This window comes from Dermacentor silvarum, chromosome 1 (assembly GCF_013339745.2).
Source record: "Dermacentor silvarum isolate Dsil-2018 chromosome 1, BIME_Dsil_1.4, whole genome shotgun sequence".
NCBI classification, from domain to species: domain Eukaryota; kingdom Metazoa; phylum Arthropoda; class Arachnida; order Ixodida; family Ixodidae; genus Dermacentor; species Dermacentor silvarum.
Genome location: NC_051154.1, coordinates 440,326,068 through 440,347,210, shown reverse-complemented (window position 1 = coordinate 440,347,210; position 21,143 = coordinate 440,326,068). Strand labels below are relative to the sequence as shown.

Here is a 21,143-nt window from a genome sequence, read left to right as displayed (position 1 = left end):
GAATGCGGCAGCTTGGGACCCATCTGCTGCTAATCTGCCAAGCCAGCCTCGCCACTCACATACAGACCCATTGGAACTTCCAGAAAGCTGTGGCCCTTGCAAATTATTTTATCAAAAATTTGTTGTGCTTTCGGATGAAGGACGGGCTTTGCTTGAGTTTTCCATTAGGGAACAGGGGTGCCCACTATGGCACATGGCCAGGCGCCTTCGCATAACTGCATCAAATGTGAAGCGGGTTCCTAAAAAGGAAAGCACTGACCCCTCGAAAGCTGTTTCTGCACTTTCAAATCCAAGCTTTACTGGCAATGCTGCCACAAAGCATGGGCTGAAGTACGAAGCCATTGCAAGAGTGGCATTCATGAGGAAAACTGGTCTGGCTGTACCACAGTCGGGGATGGTAGTGAGTAGTACACATCCTTGACTGTCTGCAAGCCCTGATGGCATCTGTGCTGATAATGCCCTACTTGAGATCAAGTGTCCCACAGTTTCTGATTGCAAGGTGTTAATTGAAGGGGGAAAGTACGACGTTAAGCTTGTGAATGGCGAACATGTGCTTTGCCCAGGCGGAAAAAATGGGTACTATGACCAAGTACAGTTTAATATGTTTTGCTGCGGCAAAAGCATGTGCTATTTTTATGTGTGGTCAGCTGAAAGTGATGTAATCGTAAATGTGCCAGTTGACACACGGTACATTGAACAGAACATGAAGAGACTCGAAGCATTCTACTTTTTGCACCTGCTGCCTCACCTTGAGGACCTACATTATAAAATGAAGCTGGCTGTGTGCAAGACATATGTTGAGATTTCTCAAATAACACATACGTAGCAAGCAAATTTTTATTTATTCATAATGTCTGCTTCATTAGAGCCCTCTAAGTATATTGAAAGAATAAACAACATTCAACCACCTGTTTTACACCTTGGCCTCATATCACTTCATAAGCTTCACAGGTACGAGACCAGTGAGGTTACAAAAACAGCATCACTGAAGTGAAGTGTCGTTTACCCTACTCACTTCTCACAGAGCGCTTAGGGCAAAAATTACAATATATATGGGATATTTACGCTCGAGTTAGTTCATTGATGAGTGGACTTTTAAGGTTGCAGAGTCCCGCACAAACAAGGACAATTTTGCTAGCATACTTTCTTGACTTGATGGGCAGTACTTGTTTGAAAATTCTGTACGTCTTGATTCGGTTGATTGCCCGCTCAACATGAATTCGCAGCGAAGCGATGCGCCTAGTTTCGGTGACTTCACTTTCAGGTAGCTGATCCTTTCCTAAGAAAAGAAGAAAAACAAAAAGGCAATCATGTACACGCTTGTAATTACTGTGCAGCTCTTTAAACTTATGGAGGTCATCACAAACACTATTGTGGATACCTACCTTTTGTGAATGCAGGCCTGTTCATTTTAATCCCTTGAACTTCAAGATGAGTGTCAAGCTTGAAACCGCGGTCTGCCATTATCTCGTCCCCTGGAAGGAGGTATTCTTCCACTCCACATGTCTTTACAACGTATTTGTCTGAGGCCCTGCCTCCATACACATCTGACACGAACATTATAAATCCATTTGGTGCTATGACGGTAAGAAATTTCATTGTGTTTGCACCCTTGTATTGGCTGTAACATTGGGATCTGGCCATCAGTTTCCGTGACCTTTGCATTAGTGCCTCAGTGCAGTCAAATATGCATGTTGTACGACTGTACTCACTGTTTCTGAAACTCTCTGGCATGCTTGCCCGCCACCTTGAGCGAGGCAGCCATACAACAACTTCTTGCATGATCTTCACCAGGTCGTCCAGCACTCTCGAAAATGTTCTAGAAATATAAGCGACTGAGACCTCGAATCGTCTTGCTAGATCTCCACAAAGGAGGCCAAGTCTAAGCCTCATGAGGGTCAATAGCAGCTGGTCTTCGATGGTCAAAACCTTGCGGACTGTCTTGTCCTGAGTCTTCAGTGCTGACACGAGTTTGTCAAATACAGCGACAGGAATGCCAGTGTAAAAAAGAATGTCATCACTGGTCAGTGTTCGATAGGAAATAGTTTTCACGATCATGGGATGTCTCGTGCTTGTGTATGAATGGTCAGTTGGCGGCAATTCCCATTGTGTGGAGCTATCTTTCGTCACCTGCAAGGAAGTGAAAAGGCATGTCATCATTTAGAGCATGTTAACATCATAAAATCTTACCTTTGTACTTTCGCTTGTCATGATGTGCTCTGTTCTGCTTGCACAAATCTGTAACAAAATGACAGTTCTGTCGGAAACTTAAACACGTCATCTGGCAACTCAAATAATCTGCGTGCCTACTTACATCACTTTCGTGATCTGATGTTAAGCATAACTGCGAGTCGGCCTAGTTGGAACAGATTCATTTTCTTAAGTTTCTGTGCGCAAACAAACAGGGACGAAGAAAAGGACTCCTTTTCTCGTCCTTGTGTCCTTGTGTCTCCTTTTCTTCGTCCCTGTTTGTTTGCGCACAGAAACTTAAGAAAATGAAGCTGATGTTAAGCTTGCACAAACTTCATTTTCTGAAACAGTGCTGTCTGGAGTAGTTACACCATAAGTGGCAGCCTGTAAACAAAGCACAGCAGCAATCATCATTGCAGCATCACACAGGCAGTAGACATAATCATGTGGAGAGGAGCATGCTTGCACACTCACATCTGGTTTCTTATCGAATGTACATGTGACCAGTGCAGCTCCTTGAAGGGAAACCTGTAGAAGAAAGTGACAGCTAAGTTGCACTTGAAGCAACATATGAAAAAGCCTAGGTTTCCCTGACCACTCACATGTGGTTCACAAACTGTGCCTGGGCTGTCAAATATATTTTCACTGCAGTAAGCCTATGAAAGGAGAAACCATATTAATGGGTGTACTTCTTAAACAGGCACCATGTTCAGAAGCCTAGACAGACTGTGTGAGCACTTACATCTTCATTCCCCAGAACATTGCTGACTGATGTGGTTTCGGTGTGTGCTGCAACCTGTTGAAGTTAAGTTACCTTTAAATATGACAATACAAGAAGGCAGAAGACTTCGCATGACTGCTTACTCTTTCATAATGTGTGAAGAGGAATTGAAAAGCGCTTACACTACTCAGCCTGTTAAACAAATCAACATTCAGTGTGTCAATAAGTGGTGCAAAAGTGCTGCATGCACTTACAGCTGCTTCACTTTCAAGAGCATGAGTGAGCGCTACAGGTTCGGTGAGAGAAGTCTCCTGTTGAGGGAAGCACTACAAAAATTTGCATGGTTGTAAGGTGTCTGGTGTGCCTGTAAACTTAGGCTGTCTGCATGACTACTTACATCTGTTTCCTGGTACGCACTAGGGCTGTCTAGAATGGTATCTTCCACCTGGTATGGGCAGGACACGCAAAAAGTGAGTATATATTCTCAGTGATAGTATGTCAAGACAGGTGAATGCCTACTCACATCTTCCAAACTGTCTAAAACCAAGGTCAACGTGGAAGCTTGTGCGTCAGAAGTGACCTGTAAGAACCACATCAAGAGCATATGTTGCATTGACAGAACTTCAGCTAGCCTACATAGTTATAGAAACTTCATAGCCCGCGGAAGAGCTACTTGGGGCATTTCCAGTAAGTGAAGTTACTTGCAGGCAAGATTATCAACTAGCTAAGTTTGTGTTCTCAAAGACAACAGTTCGTTTAACAAATAATATCTTCCCATATTGTGGTATGTAACATACTACTGAAATGTTTGTTGTGACCAGTTTACTACATTGTTCTTATGATGGTACACACCGGCTATTTCCCAGAGTTGACTGGTTTGTTCAGAATCAGACAAATTAAACCAAAGAAAAGCCTTACACTCTGTGAAGGAACCTGGCGTGACACTTCTGGCGCTTCATCTCGTGTGTCTTTGTTAGTTTTTCTCTGGAACGGAAATAAATCATTATGAGCCACACAATGACATAACAATCTGTACACTTGCCTTCCGCTTAATTGGTGGTGGCGTGTTTTCGTCTCGGTTCAGGCGTCTGCGCCCAAAGATAACCTGAAATATGACGAAGCTTTTATTATAGCAGCTAAATATTCTGGGGTTTTACGTGCCAAAGCCATGATGAAATTAGGAAACACACTGCAGTAGTGACCACCGTATTATTTTTGACCACCCGAAGTTCTTTAGACTACCCAAGTCTAAGTACGCGAATGTTTTCTGCAATTCGCCTCCATCGAAAAGTATCGAAATGTGTCTGCCGCCGATGCGAATCGACACCGCGACTTCGGTCTTGGCAGCGAAACGCCATAACCGCTAGGCCACCGCAGCAAGTTTATTATGGCAGCCACAAACGGAGGCTTCAATTCAGCAGCAGCTGCTGGTAAATCGCCGCAGACGAGCGAAGCGAAGCAACGAAGGTGGAAACATAGAGATCTTATCAGTTCGATATCGTGTCCTCTAGCGCGAAACCTGAGCTCAAGCGTCATATTTCCGCAGCAACACTACCACACCGAATATCGAGCACGAAACGACGGCACATGTCTCTTATTCAGGTTATGCAGAAACCAAGGGGGCAGAAACAGCTACGAGCTACGGTACATGACTTTGTAGCTTTTCTACTACAGCTGTAAAGGCCCACTGCAACGTCTACAGCACTATTTACACGAAATTCGGCGCTTTAGAACTAGACAGGTAGCGGAAAACAAAGTGTTTTCTTACCTTTCGCTCGTAACCCAAGTTCAGCATCGGTAGAGGGTTTTGCTCCGTGGGTTTTCCATCCACGAAATGCGCAGAACACACACGTGAATTTCTGTTTGGCGCAATGTCTTTCCTGTTTTCAGCGAAGTCCACTGACGACACAAGTCGACATTCGCGCGAAAGCAGTGTAGCAGAAATATGTCGCAACCACATTGCTCCTTCTTCAAGCCGTGTTTTTCGCACAAGCTATCCGCGATATTCTTTCGTTTTCGCTGGTTGTTGCCACAACCTACCACTACACAGTGCTGACCGGACGACGTAGGCGCGGTGAAAGGCATTTCTGCTGTTAACCAGTGCACACAAAAAGAAGAAAACCCATTGATACAGGCACGTATCAACCTCGGTCGAGCAAATTTAACAGCCCACTGCAAGGTGGCCACTCTGGGTAAGCGGAAACGGAAACAGGAAATCGCGCGCAGCGCTCCTGGTTCGAGAGTATTGCCGCGCGCTCCGTAAAATCGTCTATAGAAGCACGAATACGGGCCCCTTTGCCGTTTGGTACAAACAAGGACACCGCAGGAATATCGACGGGCGCAGAAAAAACTACAACGCAAAAGAATTTGACAAGCAATTAGACTGGAACGCACATGTCCAGGACCAGCAGCCTTCTGTATAGATGGAGCAATCGCACAACGGAGCGCGCCTTCTCCGATCACTAAAGACGTGTGACGCAATATATGCCCGGGCTTCCACATGCACGGCGAGCGATTTTGCGCGCTCCTTGAGTGCTCTTTGCGCTCACTTGAGCACATAATGCCTCCCTCTTTGATCACAGGCGTTATGTTTTGATGTCTGCGTTGAAATTACCACGAACTACAACAACAGCAGCAACAACAAAAGAAAAAAAAAAACACATTTGTGAAACTATTTGCAGTGTACACTGGCTGTTGAAGGGAGCGGGAGGAGTGACCACTGTTGCTTTGTACAGGTGACGTGCTGCGACTCATCAAACTGTCCTACGTTGTCTTCGCCGCAAATTACGAAGAGAACGCACGTGAAAAGTGCGAACGGGACACGTGGCAACTTATGCCCATATTTGCATGCACCAGAAAGCACACATCCTTCATCAAAATTTGTGCGGAAATGATGGACTGCAGCACATCTCCTGGCCGTGTTTCCATGGCCAGCACAGCTACTTGGTAAACTAAATTATGGTACTTAATGCCCCGTAGCTGCAAAGTGGGCTATGAGGAACGCCGTAGTGCAGGAATCCGGATTAATTTTGACCTCTATAGGGGTGCACCCAAAGCCCGGTGAACGATTCCGACCCCATGGGAATGTGGCCACCGCGGCCGCGAAGGTAACCCGACACCTCGTGCTCAGCCGCGCAACGGCATAGCTACTATAGGCCACCACGGCTGGTGTAATGTCTAGAAAATTAGCTGTGTGAATAGCTGGGCGACATGCGAATGTGGCGAGGCCGTGGATTTGACTGATAACAAGGCGACGGAGAGTGCGAGACAATCGGCTCGGGTGATACCGCCACTCTCGTGTCTGATAATGGCGAAGGCGGCGATCTTGCCGCTGCGATAAAGCTTGAGAAGGCTGTGACGGTAACGATAGCGATATGGATGTAGAGTTAAGAACATTATGGTCTGCTGCCTTTTCTCTAGTGTCGTTCTTGCGGTTCTTTGTTCATTGCATGAGGCTTGTAAACAGCTTCCGCTACATAACCAACTTTCGAGCTCATAGTGATTTTAGGAGCCCACTAACTCAGCCAATATGACCTGTACATCTCTTTTCAGAAAATGAGAAATATGACCACAGGTACCACAAAATATTATCTGTAGGATGCATATGAAACTGTTTACCGCTACGGTGGTACCACTGCGATCTTTGCAGGGAATACAATGGATCACTTCGACCCAAAATACCGGGAACCGATTTCGTAAAGGGTTTTCGAGATTTCACCTACGCCTATAATTATGATATAAGGTCAAAATATTTCATTTGGTTTGTTTTCGTACGCGGACGGTTTAAATGATTTACACGCGAGCTTAGGAAACCTTTACGGAATGCAAATCAAACGGACGCAATATATATGCAGAACATATCCTGTTTGCGTCCCGATCCCACCCATGCCTCCGCAAAAAAAAAAACATTTTGGCAAAGTCGACCATAAATACCGTCGACGTACATGCAATAAAGGACATTATCTTACGTTATGAGCAAACACAGGAAGTAAAAGCCCATGACAGCTATAATTAAAGTTGCGTAGCTCACGGACCACTAGGTACACTGATGGTCACTGCAAAAACAGCAGGCTATACGCTAGTGGGTAACTTGAGCACTTCGTTTTTATGCTCCTAACCGTCACATTAAAAAAAATTAATGGAGGCACGTAATTTCTTCGGAAGAAGCTACGCATAATGACAAGACATATAAGACTAAGGAATTAATTTTGCGTGGTCTAGAAGATTACTGTCCTGCCGTCTCAATTTCCGTCTCGATTCGCCTTCATGCAGTATACATGATGCTTCAATGGCAAGTCAATGTAGAGTATAGTATCGTTATAAATTTAACCTTCAGAATTTTAGCGAAATAACAAAATAACCTTTATTATACGTGTACACAATAAGGAATATGTTCCATCCATTACACTAAAATGTCATAATAGACTTTGTCATGCCCGAAGCGTTATCTCGAAGTTCTGCTCATTTTGGTTAAAACATAGGAATACGCAGATCACCTTTCACACAAATTCGGAAACGTCATCTAACGGATATGTTAAAATTACGTTAGACACGATTAGCGGCACTGTTAGCGTCTGCTGCTGCGCAGCCGATTCGTGTATGCGTTCGATGTTGTCGCCAGTCGCGGCAAAATACACCTCGGGAATACCGTCACGTTCTCCTCGATGTTTATGCCATAGTTTCCTACAAAAACTACTAGAGGGAACTCTGGCAATAGTGTCTATGGTAGCTACACCGTGGTTCAACCAATATGGCTTGAAACGGCTTTAACTTCGCAAGTATAGATAATTGTCAACAAAATATTGCGCTATAAATGCAAAATTTCTTAATAGTTCTGCGTCTGCACATAGTCTTGTGTCCTTCTGCGTTTAGAAATGTGGGACTGTCCCGAACTTTATGCCAATAAAGGCAGACGAAGCGCAGTCAATAAAGCCGCGAGAACGTCTGAAGCCATAAGCACGAAGATCAGACAAATCCGTGTAATAACGATCATTCCCATATAGTGGCTGAACGGATGGATGCTATGAGCGTCCCCTTTGAAATGGGGTGGTGGGTTGCGCCACCAAGCTCTTATTATTTTGTCTAATGTCCTACTTTTATTTTCGAGAAAACACACGTACAACTACAAATAATATCAGGCATCAACCTTTTTGAACCATTAATGGAAACTCTGTTTCTGTACGTCTTCGTTGTTTTTGGTCTCTACTTTTCTGCCAACAGATATCCAACCGCCTCTTACTCCAATCGCCTCTTACGATGATGATGATTTACTGGCATCCCCTTTGAAACGGGGCGGCGACAAATAGTCACCTAGCCTGCTGTATTTAATCAGGTATACTATATATGTTTTTTATCTAGCATTTTTGTATACCTCTCATTATAATTTTTCTTTTTTAAAAATTACCTTGTAGCGCTACCTATGATTTTTAGTGATCAGGTCGTATCCATCTTTTCCCTGCTTTTTTTTTCAACCAGTACTCTAATCGTCTCTTGCTTATCTCTACGGCTGATCTGTTTATGTTTCCTTCCACTTTAAACCCAAGCACTTCTGGGAGTTGCACGTTACCTACGGTTCTCGCTGGGTGGATCCCGTCGCATTCCATTGGGATGTGCTGAGTGCTCTCTAGATTTTCGCTGCAGCATACACATGCCTCATCTAGTTCCGAATATTTGCTCCGGTATGTTTTGGTCCTTAGGCAACCGGCTCGAGCCTCAAATAGCAAGGCACTGCCCTTTGTGTTATTGTACAGATTTTCCCTTCTAATTTCTTTCTTCTCATTCTTGTAAATCTCCATTGTCCTTTTTGTTTCCATTCTTTGCATCCAATTCACTGTCTGTATTTCTCTCACTTCCTTTCTGATGATTCCTGGCTGTCTATTTACAGTTTCGATTATCCTGTACTTGGTTGCCAACTTCCTTGACCTCTTCCTCCATTCTGTGTCCACGCTTTTCATGTACAGATACTTGTGGACTTTAGCCACCCATTTATTTTCATCCATGTTCCTGAGCCTTTCTTCAAAACCAATTTTGCTCTGTGCTCCTCTGACTTCAAAGGAGGCCCAACCCATGTCACTGCCTCATTTGTGGTATTACTGTGGGCTCCCAAAGCCGACAAGATATCGGATTTTAAGCATAGAATGGCATTTGCGAATGTTAGCGCTGTCACCATTACTGCTTTCCAGATTCCACGCACCACCTCATATTTATTGTGGCCCCACAGTGCTCTGTGTTTCATTATTGCTGCATTCCGCTTCCTCTTTATTTTCAGATTATTTTGGTGGTTGCTTGAGTAATTCCTTCCTGAATTCGTTTATGTGTACGCCGAGGTACTTATATTGCTTCACTATGGGTATTACTTGCTGCTGAATTGACACCATGAAGTTACTCGTCCCCTCATTAGAGATCATAATTCCTGATTTCTCTGTGCTAAACTTAAGGCCTTGATTTGTCGCTGCATTTCCACAGATGTTTGCAAGTATCTGTAAATCTTTTTAATTGTCCGCTAGTAGCACAATGTCGTCTGCGTACATCAGTCGAGGGACCTTCTGTTGCACCATTTGTCCATTACTGATGTAGGAAAAATCAAAACCTAATTCGCTGTTTTCCAGTCGTCTTTCTATACCCTTAACGTAAAGCGTGAACAAAAATGGTGACAGAGGGCATCCTTGCTTCAATCCTTGGTGAATTCCCACCATTTCATTACCTTTTCGACCTTCCCATACCATTTGTACTTGGTTGTCTCTATTAAGCTCCCTCAGCAGCTCCACGAAATCGTCATCTATACCTTTGTGCTGAAGAATATCCCATAACAATTCCCTGTCTACGTTGTCATAAGCTCCTTTAATATCTAGAAATGCTATCGATAACGGTCTTTTCTGAGCTACTGAAATCTCTATGCACTGAGTTAGTACAAACATATTATCCTCTAAGTGTCTGCCTGGCCTGAACCCATTCTGTAGTTCCCCCAATACATAGGTTTTTTTCACCCACCCACTCAGCAGTTGCCCCCTCCCTGAAAGGGGGCAATGGAGCTTCTCAGGACCTTCATTAAAATTCTTTGTCTGTCTGTCTGACCCACTTCGACAGTTCTAATTTTATGGTTTGCAATGCCATTCTGTATATCACCGACGTTACTGTAACTGGCCTGTATGAGCTCGTCTTATCCTTATCTCCTTTGCCTTTGTAGGTGACGTTCATCTTGCTTTCACGCCATCCAACGGGAATTTTCTTTGTTCTAATCACTTGTTCTATGGCATTAGTCAGCAGTGCCTTGCTTTTTGGACCGAGGTTTTTGATTAGCTGTATTGAGATTTCATCGGGTCCTGCTGCCATGTTATTAGGGACATTTTCTGCTGCCTTTTTCCAATAAAAGCTTTCTATGCTAAATTTTGATCTCTCAGGCCTCTCTGCTGTTCTTGGATATGTTGTCTGAACTACGCTTTTTCTCGTGCCGAATTATCCCTAATAACGTCTGTGATGTACCGTAACGCATCGTCTCCTTCGTAGATGTTACCGTGTTCATCCCTTATAGCCGTTTGCGAGTTTTTAGTTGGAGCTCCGAGTGCTTTTATATGGTTCCAAAATCTTTCTGGGGCGCCTTTGTCTCTTTTGTGAATGTTATGCACCCAACGTTCACTTGCGTATTTAATTTTCTCTTGCACGAGCTCACTCGCCAGCCTCTTCTTTTCTCGGTATGTATTCCATCTAAGAAGCACCTCGTCTTCTTGTAATCCCAACTTTTTGGCTTTTGGATGAGCCCTAGATGCCTCTTTACGCTCTTCTATAGCTTGTTTAATTTCCTTGTTCCACCACTTACGCGGTTTCCTCTTTCCAATCGAACAATTGTTTTGCCGTGTCTGCCTTATTTCATGCTGCATAATGTCCACCAGTTCCTTATATTCCCAGACTGCTGTAGGAAGAGCCTCAATTTTCTTCTCTATGTTGCTTGCCATCTCTGTTATTTGCTCGTCATTCATTTTAAAAACTCTGAGGCTGTTCATGTTCTGCGTTGGCATCTCGCCCAAACTTTAATTCTTCTTCTTTCTGGGGTCTTACGTGCCAAAACCAGTTCTGATTATGAGGCACGCCGTAGTGGAGGGCTCCGTAATAATTTTGACCACCTGGGGTTCTTTAACGTGCACTACAACGCAAGCACACAAGCGTTTTTGCATTTCGCCTCGAAATGCGGCCGCCGCAGCCGGGATTCGATCCCGCGATCTCGTGCTCAGCAACGCAACGCCTTAGCTGACTGAGCCACCCCGGCGGGTGCCCAAACTTTAATTCTAAACGTCTATGGTCGCTTCTCAGGCTATTTTTTTCTATTTTCGTCTATTATCATTTGGTCTAGTTGTTCGTAGACCATTTCTGAGACTAAGGCATAGTCAATACATGAATGCCTGTTTCCGCATTGCCACGTTGCCTGTCCATGACACTTATTCTCCCTGTTAACTGCTATAAGGTTCTGTTCATCACACAGGTCCAGCACTAGAGAGCCGTTGTAATCAGTATATCCGTCTAAATCGTCCATGTGTGCGTTCATATCTCCCACTAATATCACCTGGCCCGATTTACTGAACTCATTATTATCGCTTCTAAGGCAATCAACCAATTCCTTATTTTTTTCTGTGCTATCACTACCTGTCCACAGGTAAGGTACTCCCAGCCATGTCTTTTTACCTTGCCATGTGTCGCTAATCCATAAATGCTGTTTACATTTATTTATTTATTTTTATTTATTTTCAATACTGCCACTCTCAGTTGAGAGCATAGCAGGTGGGCATTACAAAGAGACAATCATGTTAAAAAAAATCGACATTTTGTACATATGCGCTCTTATACAGGGCATTTAAAGCAAAAATCACGCACAAATTCAAATTAACATTTCAAAAGATGCATGCTGCGTACACGAAATGAAGTACAACCACGAGGAAGGATTACAACCAGTTTTCCAAGCAAAGAGAATCAACGCCTTGTCTATCATGCGCAATGTGCAAACATGAACTAATACTGAAAAAAAAACGCGAAGCACAACCAGGCACAGGATTGCAATCTGTTAAAAAAGGGAATGGAATAAAGAAGCAAGCAAGTGATAGTATAAGAACGAAGTTATGTGCAACAGCATAAGCAATCCCTTTCACCAAGAAAACCGGTACACATTTCATAGGCCATCACCAGCAAATATTAGGAAAGGAAATACATTGTATAAGTGCAGGAATCTAAGAAGACGGAACTAGCGTTCAAATGAGAGAGTGTGCGTGGCAATGGGGGTGGTACTAGAGGTTAGATGTATGTTCTAACTTTGCACTGAAAGCGGACACTGTTTCGGCGTCCGTGATATCTGGATGTAACCGATTCCATTCACGTATCGTAAGTGGGACAAACGATTGCCCAAACGAGTCGTTGTTGAAAGAATATTCAATTAATGTGTATTTATGCTTATGACGAGTCGGGCGCGACTGTGAAAATGCAACGTACTTAGACACATCTATCTTATAGCTGTGATGCAGCAGTTGGTATAGAAACTTGAGACGTGCCTGCTTTGCTCTTGTGGATAGAGTCCTAATGCCAGAAGAAGTCAGAAGGTTAGTGGGAGAGTCCGTGCGTTTATACTTGTTATACACAAATCTTATGGCTTTGCGCTGTACTGACTCCAATTTTGTTATACTAGTTAGAGAATGAGGGAACCAAACTGTGTTAGCATATTCTAACACTGGTCTTACGAATGTAGTGTATGCTAGAAGCTTTGAGGACGCGGGTGCCATTCTTAAACATCTTTTTACATAGAATAGCTTGCGTAGTGCGGCTGCCGTGATGTTGGCAACGTGCGTGTCCCATGTGAGGTCTGACGTCAACGTAACGCCTAAATACTTATGTTGTTGAACATTCGCTAGTGGTTTACCATTAATAGTGTAAGTGAATTGGGACGGGTTCTGTTTACGTGTTACTGCAATGGTTACGGATTTTTTTTACAATAATGGACATTTGCCATTTAGCGCACCAGTCTACTAACTTATCAAGGGACGCGTTGAGTTTAAGGTGGTCTGTGATGCTGTGAATTTCCTTATAAATAATGCAGTCGTCTGCGAAGAGCTTGATACTACAGTCAATGTTTTCTGTAATATCATTTATAAAGATTAAAAATAATAGTGGTCCCAGGACAGAACCTTGAGGAACTCCAGAAGTTACAGGGGCAGTTTCTGGTTTAATACCTTCGAAAAGCACGAACTGTGAGCGGTTTGTTAAAAGATCTTTTATCCATGAAAAAATTAATCCCTCTCCGATTACACTTTTTAGTTTTGCGATTAGTTTACTATGACATACGCAATCAAAGGCCTTTGATAAAACAAGTAAAATCATGTCCATTTGGCCGCGGTTGTTAATGTTAAGTGCGAGGTCATGAACTACCTCGGTTAGCTGGGTGATAGTGGACAAACCGCTACGAAATCCGTGCTGATTAGGGGACAAGAAGTTTAGTTTCTCAAGAAAAACGGTTATGTGTTTTAGGATAATGTGTTCGAACAACTTACACGAAGTGCTAGTAAGAGATATCGGACGGTAATTTGCTACTGAAGACTTATCTCCTGATTTGTGAATGGGTATTTTTTTGGTAATTTTCCAGTCGTCTGGTAGCTGAGACTAAGTAAGTGATTTACGGAAAATTAGCCCAAGATACTTGATGCACCATTCCGCATATTTTCTAAGGAACTCGTTTGGAATATCGTCTGGGCCACTGGATTTTTTTAGGATCGATGTTTAGCAGTAGGTTGAGTATTCCTGCATCTGTGACTTCAAGACAATCAATGCTTGATGGACCAAGGGATGAAATGGGAGGAATGATACCGTTATCTGTGGTGAATACTGAGCGAAAGAAATTGTACGCATTAGCTTTTTCCTCTCTTTCCTCGGGACCCGTGTGCGACGCCGTGGAATTTTTAGTGCGAAGGTGTCTCCAAAACCTGTTAGGATTGCTTTTAATAAAACTAGGAATGGTGACGCTGAAGTAGTATTGTTTGGCATTTTTTGCTTTCTCTCTGAACTCTGCTTTAGCGCAGTGTAGTTTGTGCCGAATGGACGGCTCGCACTTTGTGTTTTTCACCACCCTGCGCAATCTTTTGATTCTTCGCTTTGCCTGAATTACTTCACGTGTTATCCAAGGATTGTTCACTGTTGGTTTCCTTAGTTTCGTTGGTATGAAGTTATTAATACAGTGGACAACAGTAGATTTGAAGCTGAGCCAAAGTAGATTAGTATCAGTGGCTGCATCGGAAGCTAGCCGTGAAAAAAATTCAAACTCATCTGCGAGATGGGTTAGCACACTGTTATCGTCTGCCCTTTTAAAATCGGTTGCAGTTGATCTACGCTGTTGATCTGCAAAACTAAAGCCGAGCGGCAGCAAGCAGATAGGTATGCTATGGTCACATGTCTCGTTTACCTTTCGCCACTGCAGACCTCACCTAATTAGTACGCCTACGCCTCCGCCTTTCCTTGTCCCGTTCATTCTGTTGCACCCTTCCCATAGAAAATTGTCAATGACAGGCGGCTGCTCCAAATCTCGTAGATGCGTTTCGGTCAGGACGTACACGCTAATCGCTTCATCATTCAGCAGCGTTTTAATGTCCTGCCATTTTTCCTGCTTGCGACTACCCTGCATGTTAATGTAGCAAATTTTACCTTCTTTATTCTTATCCTGTGTGCGTCTTTTCCTGACTCCTGGTCGTCTAATTCTGCCGTTTACTGGTGTTTGGCTGTGTTCAATACTTAATCCTGCTTCCTGACTGCCTGGGGCCCGCCTAAAAAAGCTACAGCTCGCGCCGCGAATCGACGTCCGACTGGTGTTGCTACACTTTCACTAAAATGTATCCCGTCACGCACAAAAGCGCCTTCGCGGCTTGCTCGGTGCACTTCCCGGTTGATTACAATGTACGATCGCTTAAGTCCCTATATAAGAAAAGTACCGCCATCCTTTGATAAACGCCGCTTCTCTCTCTCCTGTATATCCGATTGGACGATGATAGCGCGCGCTTTTCACTTCTATATATTTGCCTTTTTTCCGCCTCAGGGCCATGTTGAAAGTCCTCTGCGCAGCCGCAGTCGCCGGTGGCGGCGAGCGCCCGGTCTGAAAGCTTCAACGTGGACTTTCTAGGTGCGCCACCGTCGACTTCGCTTTCGCAAGCAAAAAGTAAAGAAAAAAGCAGCGCTTTAGGAGAGGAGGCAGCGGAGGAAAGAGTAGATGGCGGTACTTTTCTTATATCGGGGCTTTAACGATCGCAGCACCAGAGCTCCCTCTTGTAGTGTTAATAGGAAACTCAAGCAGATGGAAGAGCCGTAAAGTGCGATTACAACGTTTAGTGAATGCCAGTGATCCGAGAAGGATGCAACTTCGAGAGAGAAAAATGTGAAGTCACGATTGGGTCGCTCACTTTCTGTACGCAGGCTATGGATGTGAAACTGGGTTTAAGATCGGTGTCCTGCGGTGCATGTGAGGCGAATCACGTGTGTTTTTGTCCGTGAATAGGCAAATGAGCTGTTGCTGAAATTTTACTCAGTTACCACGTGGGCCATGGCAAAGGCACGCGCAACCACCCTGTGGGCGTATAATTGTGGTTTTGGCGTTGCGCTTTTGAGCTCGAGGTGCGGGTTCGATCCCGGACGTTGTGGCCGCCTTCTGATGGGGCCAGAATGCAAAAACGTTCGCGTTCCGGTGCAATGTGTGTACGTTAAAAAAAAAACCACGTGGAGAAAATTTCTCGAATCCGCACCCCTACGGCATGCCTCATAATCAGATCGCAGTTCTGGCCCGCAGCACTCCAGAACGTAATTCTAATTTTTAAGGACCGAGTGTGTTTGGGAATCCGGCCACAGCAACTTGTGCGCCACGACAATCTTACGCGCCGTCGCGTGTGTTCCTTTGACAGCTACGGACATTTGAGTATCTTATAAGAGGATAACTTTTTCCGACTACATCGAGACACTCGCTCAAGGCAGGACCAGAAAATCCATGTCATCGTCAGAAGAAGCATACGCGCCGGCAGCACATCGACGCAAATCGCCGTGAACAAACAGTGAAGCATATGCTTGGACTTGAAAACATAATAGAGCGCTCGTTCATCGCCCCTGGAAATAAACTACTGGAGGCGTTATTTCAGGCTTGGATGGGGGCATATATATAGGCAACAAGGACCTTCCAACGCAGCTGTCATCCGCGGTCCGCGTTACTGATGCCCATGCACCAATTCACCAACTCGAGGTGCATGAAAGTTGTATTTGAAGCGCACTTTGCCGATAGGTCTTTAAACTATACGTGAACCCATGTACAGGGTGTTTCAGCGAACACTTGCAAACGTTTTTAAAGGTTGCCCGTGACAGATAACACAATTCTACTTCATGATCTGGTCTACTCGAAGCGGTCTGGTCTGGTCTACTCTGGTCTACTCGAAGAGGTGGACATTACTTGCACAAAAAATTGAAATGCCGTATCGACTAACAAAAAGTCACTAATTAACTTTTTACTTAATTACCTTATATATTGCAATTTACAAATTCTAGTCGTGGAGTTTGCAAGGCGGATCCACTTGGAACGAATTCTCAGGGTGACAGCTGTTTCGAGATATTAATTCCCGAACTTTGTGGATAAATGCACTGGCGTTCCAGTGCCTTCCACTTCCTTAACAAAACGTCGTTTTATGCATTGAACCAAGAAAGTTACTGGAACGCCAATGCATTTCTCCGCAAAATTCGGGAATTAATATCTCGAAACTGCTGTCATCCTGAGAATTCGTTCCAAGTGGATCCGCCTTGCGAACTCCAGGGTTAGAATTTGTAAATTGCAATATATAAGGTAATTAAGTAAAAAGTTAATTAGTGACTTTTTGTTAGTCGATACGGCATTTCAATTTTTTGTGCAAGTAATGTCCGCTTCTTCGAGTAGACCAGCTCATGAACTAGAATTGTGCTATCTGCCACAGGCAACCTTTAAAAATGTTTGAAAGTGTTCGCTGGAACGCCCGGTATGTTATGGCCTTTTCAGCGTCGAAAGCGTTTGAAGCTTATCATTTCAGGGCCACTTGTTAGAACTAAGTAACATTCCTGCACAGTGGCTACGGCTATGTGATCAGTAAAGCGGTCAAGTATACAATATATAAAATCCCAAAGTTGGCTAAATGCGAGGGATCTCGCAGTGTGACCTCCAAGAATCGATCGCTTCGATTTGCCATCTTCCACTTATGTATTCAGTCTACTGTAGTTACAACTCAGTACCAACGCTCGTAGATGCACAGAGACCACGGAGGAAGATTATTTAGGAGTAGAAACTCCCGTCAGCGCGGGCGCTCGCGTGCGACCAGATAACGTCACATTTTTATGCGCCGACGGGGGCGCATGCAGTGGCGGCGCCTTGCGGCGCGTCATGCAAACAGCTGCGAAAAAAAAAAAAGAGCAGCAGCCCGGCGGATCGGTGGTGCCGCTCGGGCGCGTTCTCTTCGGCGGCGCCCGTGTCTCCCGCGCTCAAAGTAGACGACACAGGCGTTCGGCGTTCGCTTCAGCGTGCACGCCGTAGCGTTGTTTTTGTGGGCCTTTAAGTCAAACAGTAACTGTTCTTGCCGGTGTCTGTTCGAGGGCCGTAATACTAACAGCGCTGATACGTGCAGTGTACCCTTGTTCGGAAATTGCTAGCCTAAGATGGGATGCAGGTGGGATGCGTGAGTGCCCTCAGTAGAAGTTGTGAGGCGCGCGACCGAACGGGAGCAACGCGCGCGGCCGCGAACGAGAGAAACACATGTGACCGGTTGCCTTGGCAACCAAGACGACGGTAATTTCTTTCTCAGCCGCCAGGTGCCGCCAGCATGATAGTGGCTCCGCGGGCTTGTGACATTATCTGGTCGCCGCAACTGGCGGAGTTTCTACTCCTAAAGGTTTCTTGCTCCGTGACAGAGACATACATTACAATCTCGTGACACGTGAGCGCACTCAGAGAGTGCTAAATATTCTCACTAATATAGACACGCATGTAATCTCATACTAGGAAGAGTGATGCATTTTGAAGATGAAATAAATAAATCCCGCTAATACTAGTATGAAATTTGTTGACTAGGGTTTGTTTGTTTTAAAACGTCTTTACTATGCAGCTGTCTTATAAACACCTACTGGGAAGTTCGCCAGAGTGCAATTTGTTTACTCCTGTATAGAGGACCATTTGTTTATTGTACACCTCGGAAGCTCGTCGACTGGTCGGCACATGTGGCATACGTTGTTACCTCTCTCGTTGTTGCGTGTGGTCACTATGTGTACGGTTTCTAAACAGCGCGACCACATTGAAACGTTGACATTAAATGAATACTTTTTTTTTCTTGACGTTGGAAAGCCAGTCTGGTACAATGCAGCTGCCGTTAAATTATACAAGCAATCGGGTACATCTCGGTCAGTATAGACCTTTTACAGCGAGCAGCCCGCGCACCGCGCACCAGAGGCCGCTACCGGCGCGCCGCCATTGAACGCCTTCCGAATGGGGAGAAAGTAGGCATCAGCTGCGGCCGACAGCTCCAGCAACGTTCCACCGAGAGGCCAGGGATCGCTTGGCACTAATAATTTAATATGTGGAAGAGCAGAGGGAACACGTGCTCTGTCTCTGTCGTGAACAGCAAGAACTGAGACAGATACAAGAATGTACGGGACGGTGCGAATCTCACCTGCCTCAGCTGCATAAGAAGTGCACGTTTTTACGGCCGTTCATCATTCACACCGTCCCCAAGGCGAGCACAAAAAAGCTGGACTGCCAGCTCTGGATGGCCAATTGCCGGCAACGACTACCAGCTTAAAACCGCCTGTACACGACAACACAGCATTACAGCCACGGATGGCCCAAAGTATAACGGAATGTTGAACTTTGATAAGCATGCAAGTAAGCGCTACATTCTTCCCACGCAGGAGCGACTGACACATTTGAGTACCTTGACTTTCCATTGCAGCGATCTCAAACGTGGGATATTAGGCGGACGCCGCGAGTGGGTTTTCTTCGCCGTAAATCAAGCAGGCTAACGATGGCCCGTCCACTTACAAAATTTTCGTCCACGCGTACGCGAATACATCTTAATCTGCGCTGTAAGTAATCAAAAACCATTTCAGACTTATTAGTGCTGGCGACAAGAATGGCGCGGTAGGAACCAACCACCATGGTCGGAGCAGGTCGCAAACAGGCATGTGTTCGGACGCGTGTCTGTTCCCGCATGAAGTTGTTGCACATACAGTTAACGACAATCGACTGGCCGTAACAGCCTCACAATTCTACCGCTGTGAAGACTAGAATATAAAGGGTATGAACGAACATCAGGCTACCGCGTTCGCCACCTTCAGCTGGTTAGTTTGCACGTCAATTGAAATTGCAACCCAGACATAACGGCTAAATGAAAGGTGTACACTTCCTCTGCAGCTTTGGCCAAAGTCTTGTGCCGTCTGCCCACTGGCTGCTGACCATGGTGGCAGAAATAGTGGCTGTCTGAATGGTGCCTGCTGCTGCCGTGGCCGTTCAGAAGGCGCTAAATGGCGGGCGCTGTCACGGATGAAACATGGTGGCGTCCATGGGTACGGTGCTGTAAACGGTCTTTATTCTAAAAATTAATTTCGCTCGATTCCATTCCATTTTTATGCTCCACCACTGGCGACCGGTAGATCCTCGTGATAACGTAAGTGGAGCACCGCTCGGAAAAATGACGAAGCTTAACAATGATAAGAATAGGAATAGTATTCTTATGTTATTCCGACGTTTTTGTCCGTAGAAAGATTATTTATGGGCACAAAAGTTATAATAGGCACAAAAGAGCACCAACACAATGGTGATTGGTTGGCTGGAGGTAATGAGCCCGTCGAGTTGTTGTCCAACTATCCAGCGAGCTGGCTAGGTCGATTGCATTCCACAGAAGTCGCGGAGGACGTTGCACCGCATGCGCCACTACTTGCGTTTTTATATAGTACTCTCTACGGGGTTCGCCAGAGCACCCGCTATGTATTATCTCGGCGCCTGGCGCGCTCGCGCGTTTCATGTTTCGCGCCACATGGACGCTTTTCCTTTAACCATATTGTGCTGGATCGTCTCATGTGCCGCTGATCAAAGGTGAGTCACATAACGTCTATACCGAGCAAAGAATGTACGGTTGAATTTTGCCTGCGGATAAGTAAATTCCGTCGCCCCGGCGCGTAATGGCAAAATATAGCGCCGACTTCTCCCCAACTGTGAATGGCGTTCTCGGTCACATGGAGTCCCAGAAATGAATGCGATTCGCTCTTGAGTTCCTCTTAGCTCTGGGCTAAAATTCTCGTCACTGCCTGTGCGTGCTGGTCTCGTCGACACATTTTTCTGTTTGGTTCGGGTGGGCGCATTCCTGCGCGTCATCTTTTTTTTTTTTTTTTTCCTCCTTATGCGGCTGGCTCCCAGGAGCGCCGCAGCCGCAGTTGGCATTCCAACTTGTGCCGATTCGGTGCCCAGGTGCCGACGGGGAGGCTTGCCGAGAGCGGCTGCGTGGACGGCGCGAGTCCGAGCGAGAAATGCATCGCCGCGGCTCACACGGAGAGCAGGAACAGCAGGGGGCGCTCCCACCAGAGGAGGCATCGGTGGACCCGAAGAAGAGCAACGCTCGTGTCAGGGCAGGTGTGGCGGCCCCCTCCTCCTCCGCGCGGGGCGTGCGCGCGCGCGCACCACCTCGTTGTCGACGTTCGGCCAACTCATTAAGTGGCCCTGTTTGTTTAAGTGATGGATCGCGGCACCGAGGGTGCCGCGGAGCGGCCCCTGGGTCGACGCTAATTGGAAAAAAAAGAAAGAACGGCGAGGGGGGGGGGGGGGATGGAAGCGCCATCTATCTGGCTGCTCCGAAAAACCAGCTCCGTGGCCTCCTCTTCGCGTTCTCACCAGCTCGACGCTTTCGGGTGCCAAGTTGGGCGCAGCGTGGTCGCCGGTTACTGCGGCCGCATTCGCACCCTGCGTAGGCGCGGTCGAGCGTTCTTAATGCCTCCATATCGCTTCCGGGGAATCGCCTCTCGGCGGTTGATGCGTGCGAGCTCTGGGCCTCGTGGAATTTCGAGGCAGCGCGAGAATCTGGAAGAGTTCGTGCGACGTCCATCGCATCGGCGTCAGTAACGTCGCGTGTTCGACATTCACCTGAGAGGGCTCAGATTTTCGGCGTCAGTGGTACCGAGCCTTCCAAATCGCCTCGCGCGTTTGTTTAGTCTAGTACTCCCGAGGAAA

The 21,143-nt window shown here is 45.7% G+C and overlaps 1 protein-coding gene across 6 annotated transcripts in view; it reads right to left on the bottom strand.

Annotated features, from left to right (window-relative positions):
- Positions 1 to 829: 829 nt before the first annotated feature.
- LOC125942614 (uncharacterized) overlaps positions 830 to 21,143 on the bottom strand; it is a 47,588-nt gene continuing 27,274 nt past the window's right edge. For 5 of the 6 annotated variants that reach the window (XM_049660798.1, XM_049660801.1, XM_049660799.1 and 2 more), the window contains 2 exons: positions 1,386 to 2,130; positions 830 to 1,279 (listed from right to left, as the gene is read on the bottom strand). In XM_049660798.1, coding sequence (XP_049516755.1) covers positions 1,062 to 1,279; positions 1,386 to 2,130 — 963 coding nt within the window. In that variant the 3' untranslated portion in view covers positions 830 to 1,061. Of the gene's footprint in view, positions 1,280 to 1,385; positions 2,131 to 2,190; positions 2,225 to 21,143 lie in introns of those variants that run through there. The other variant, XM_049660802.1, reaches the window with a different exon arrangement.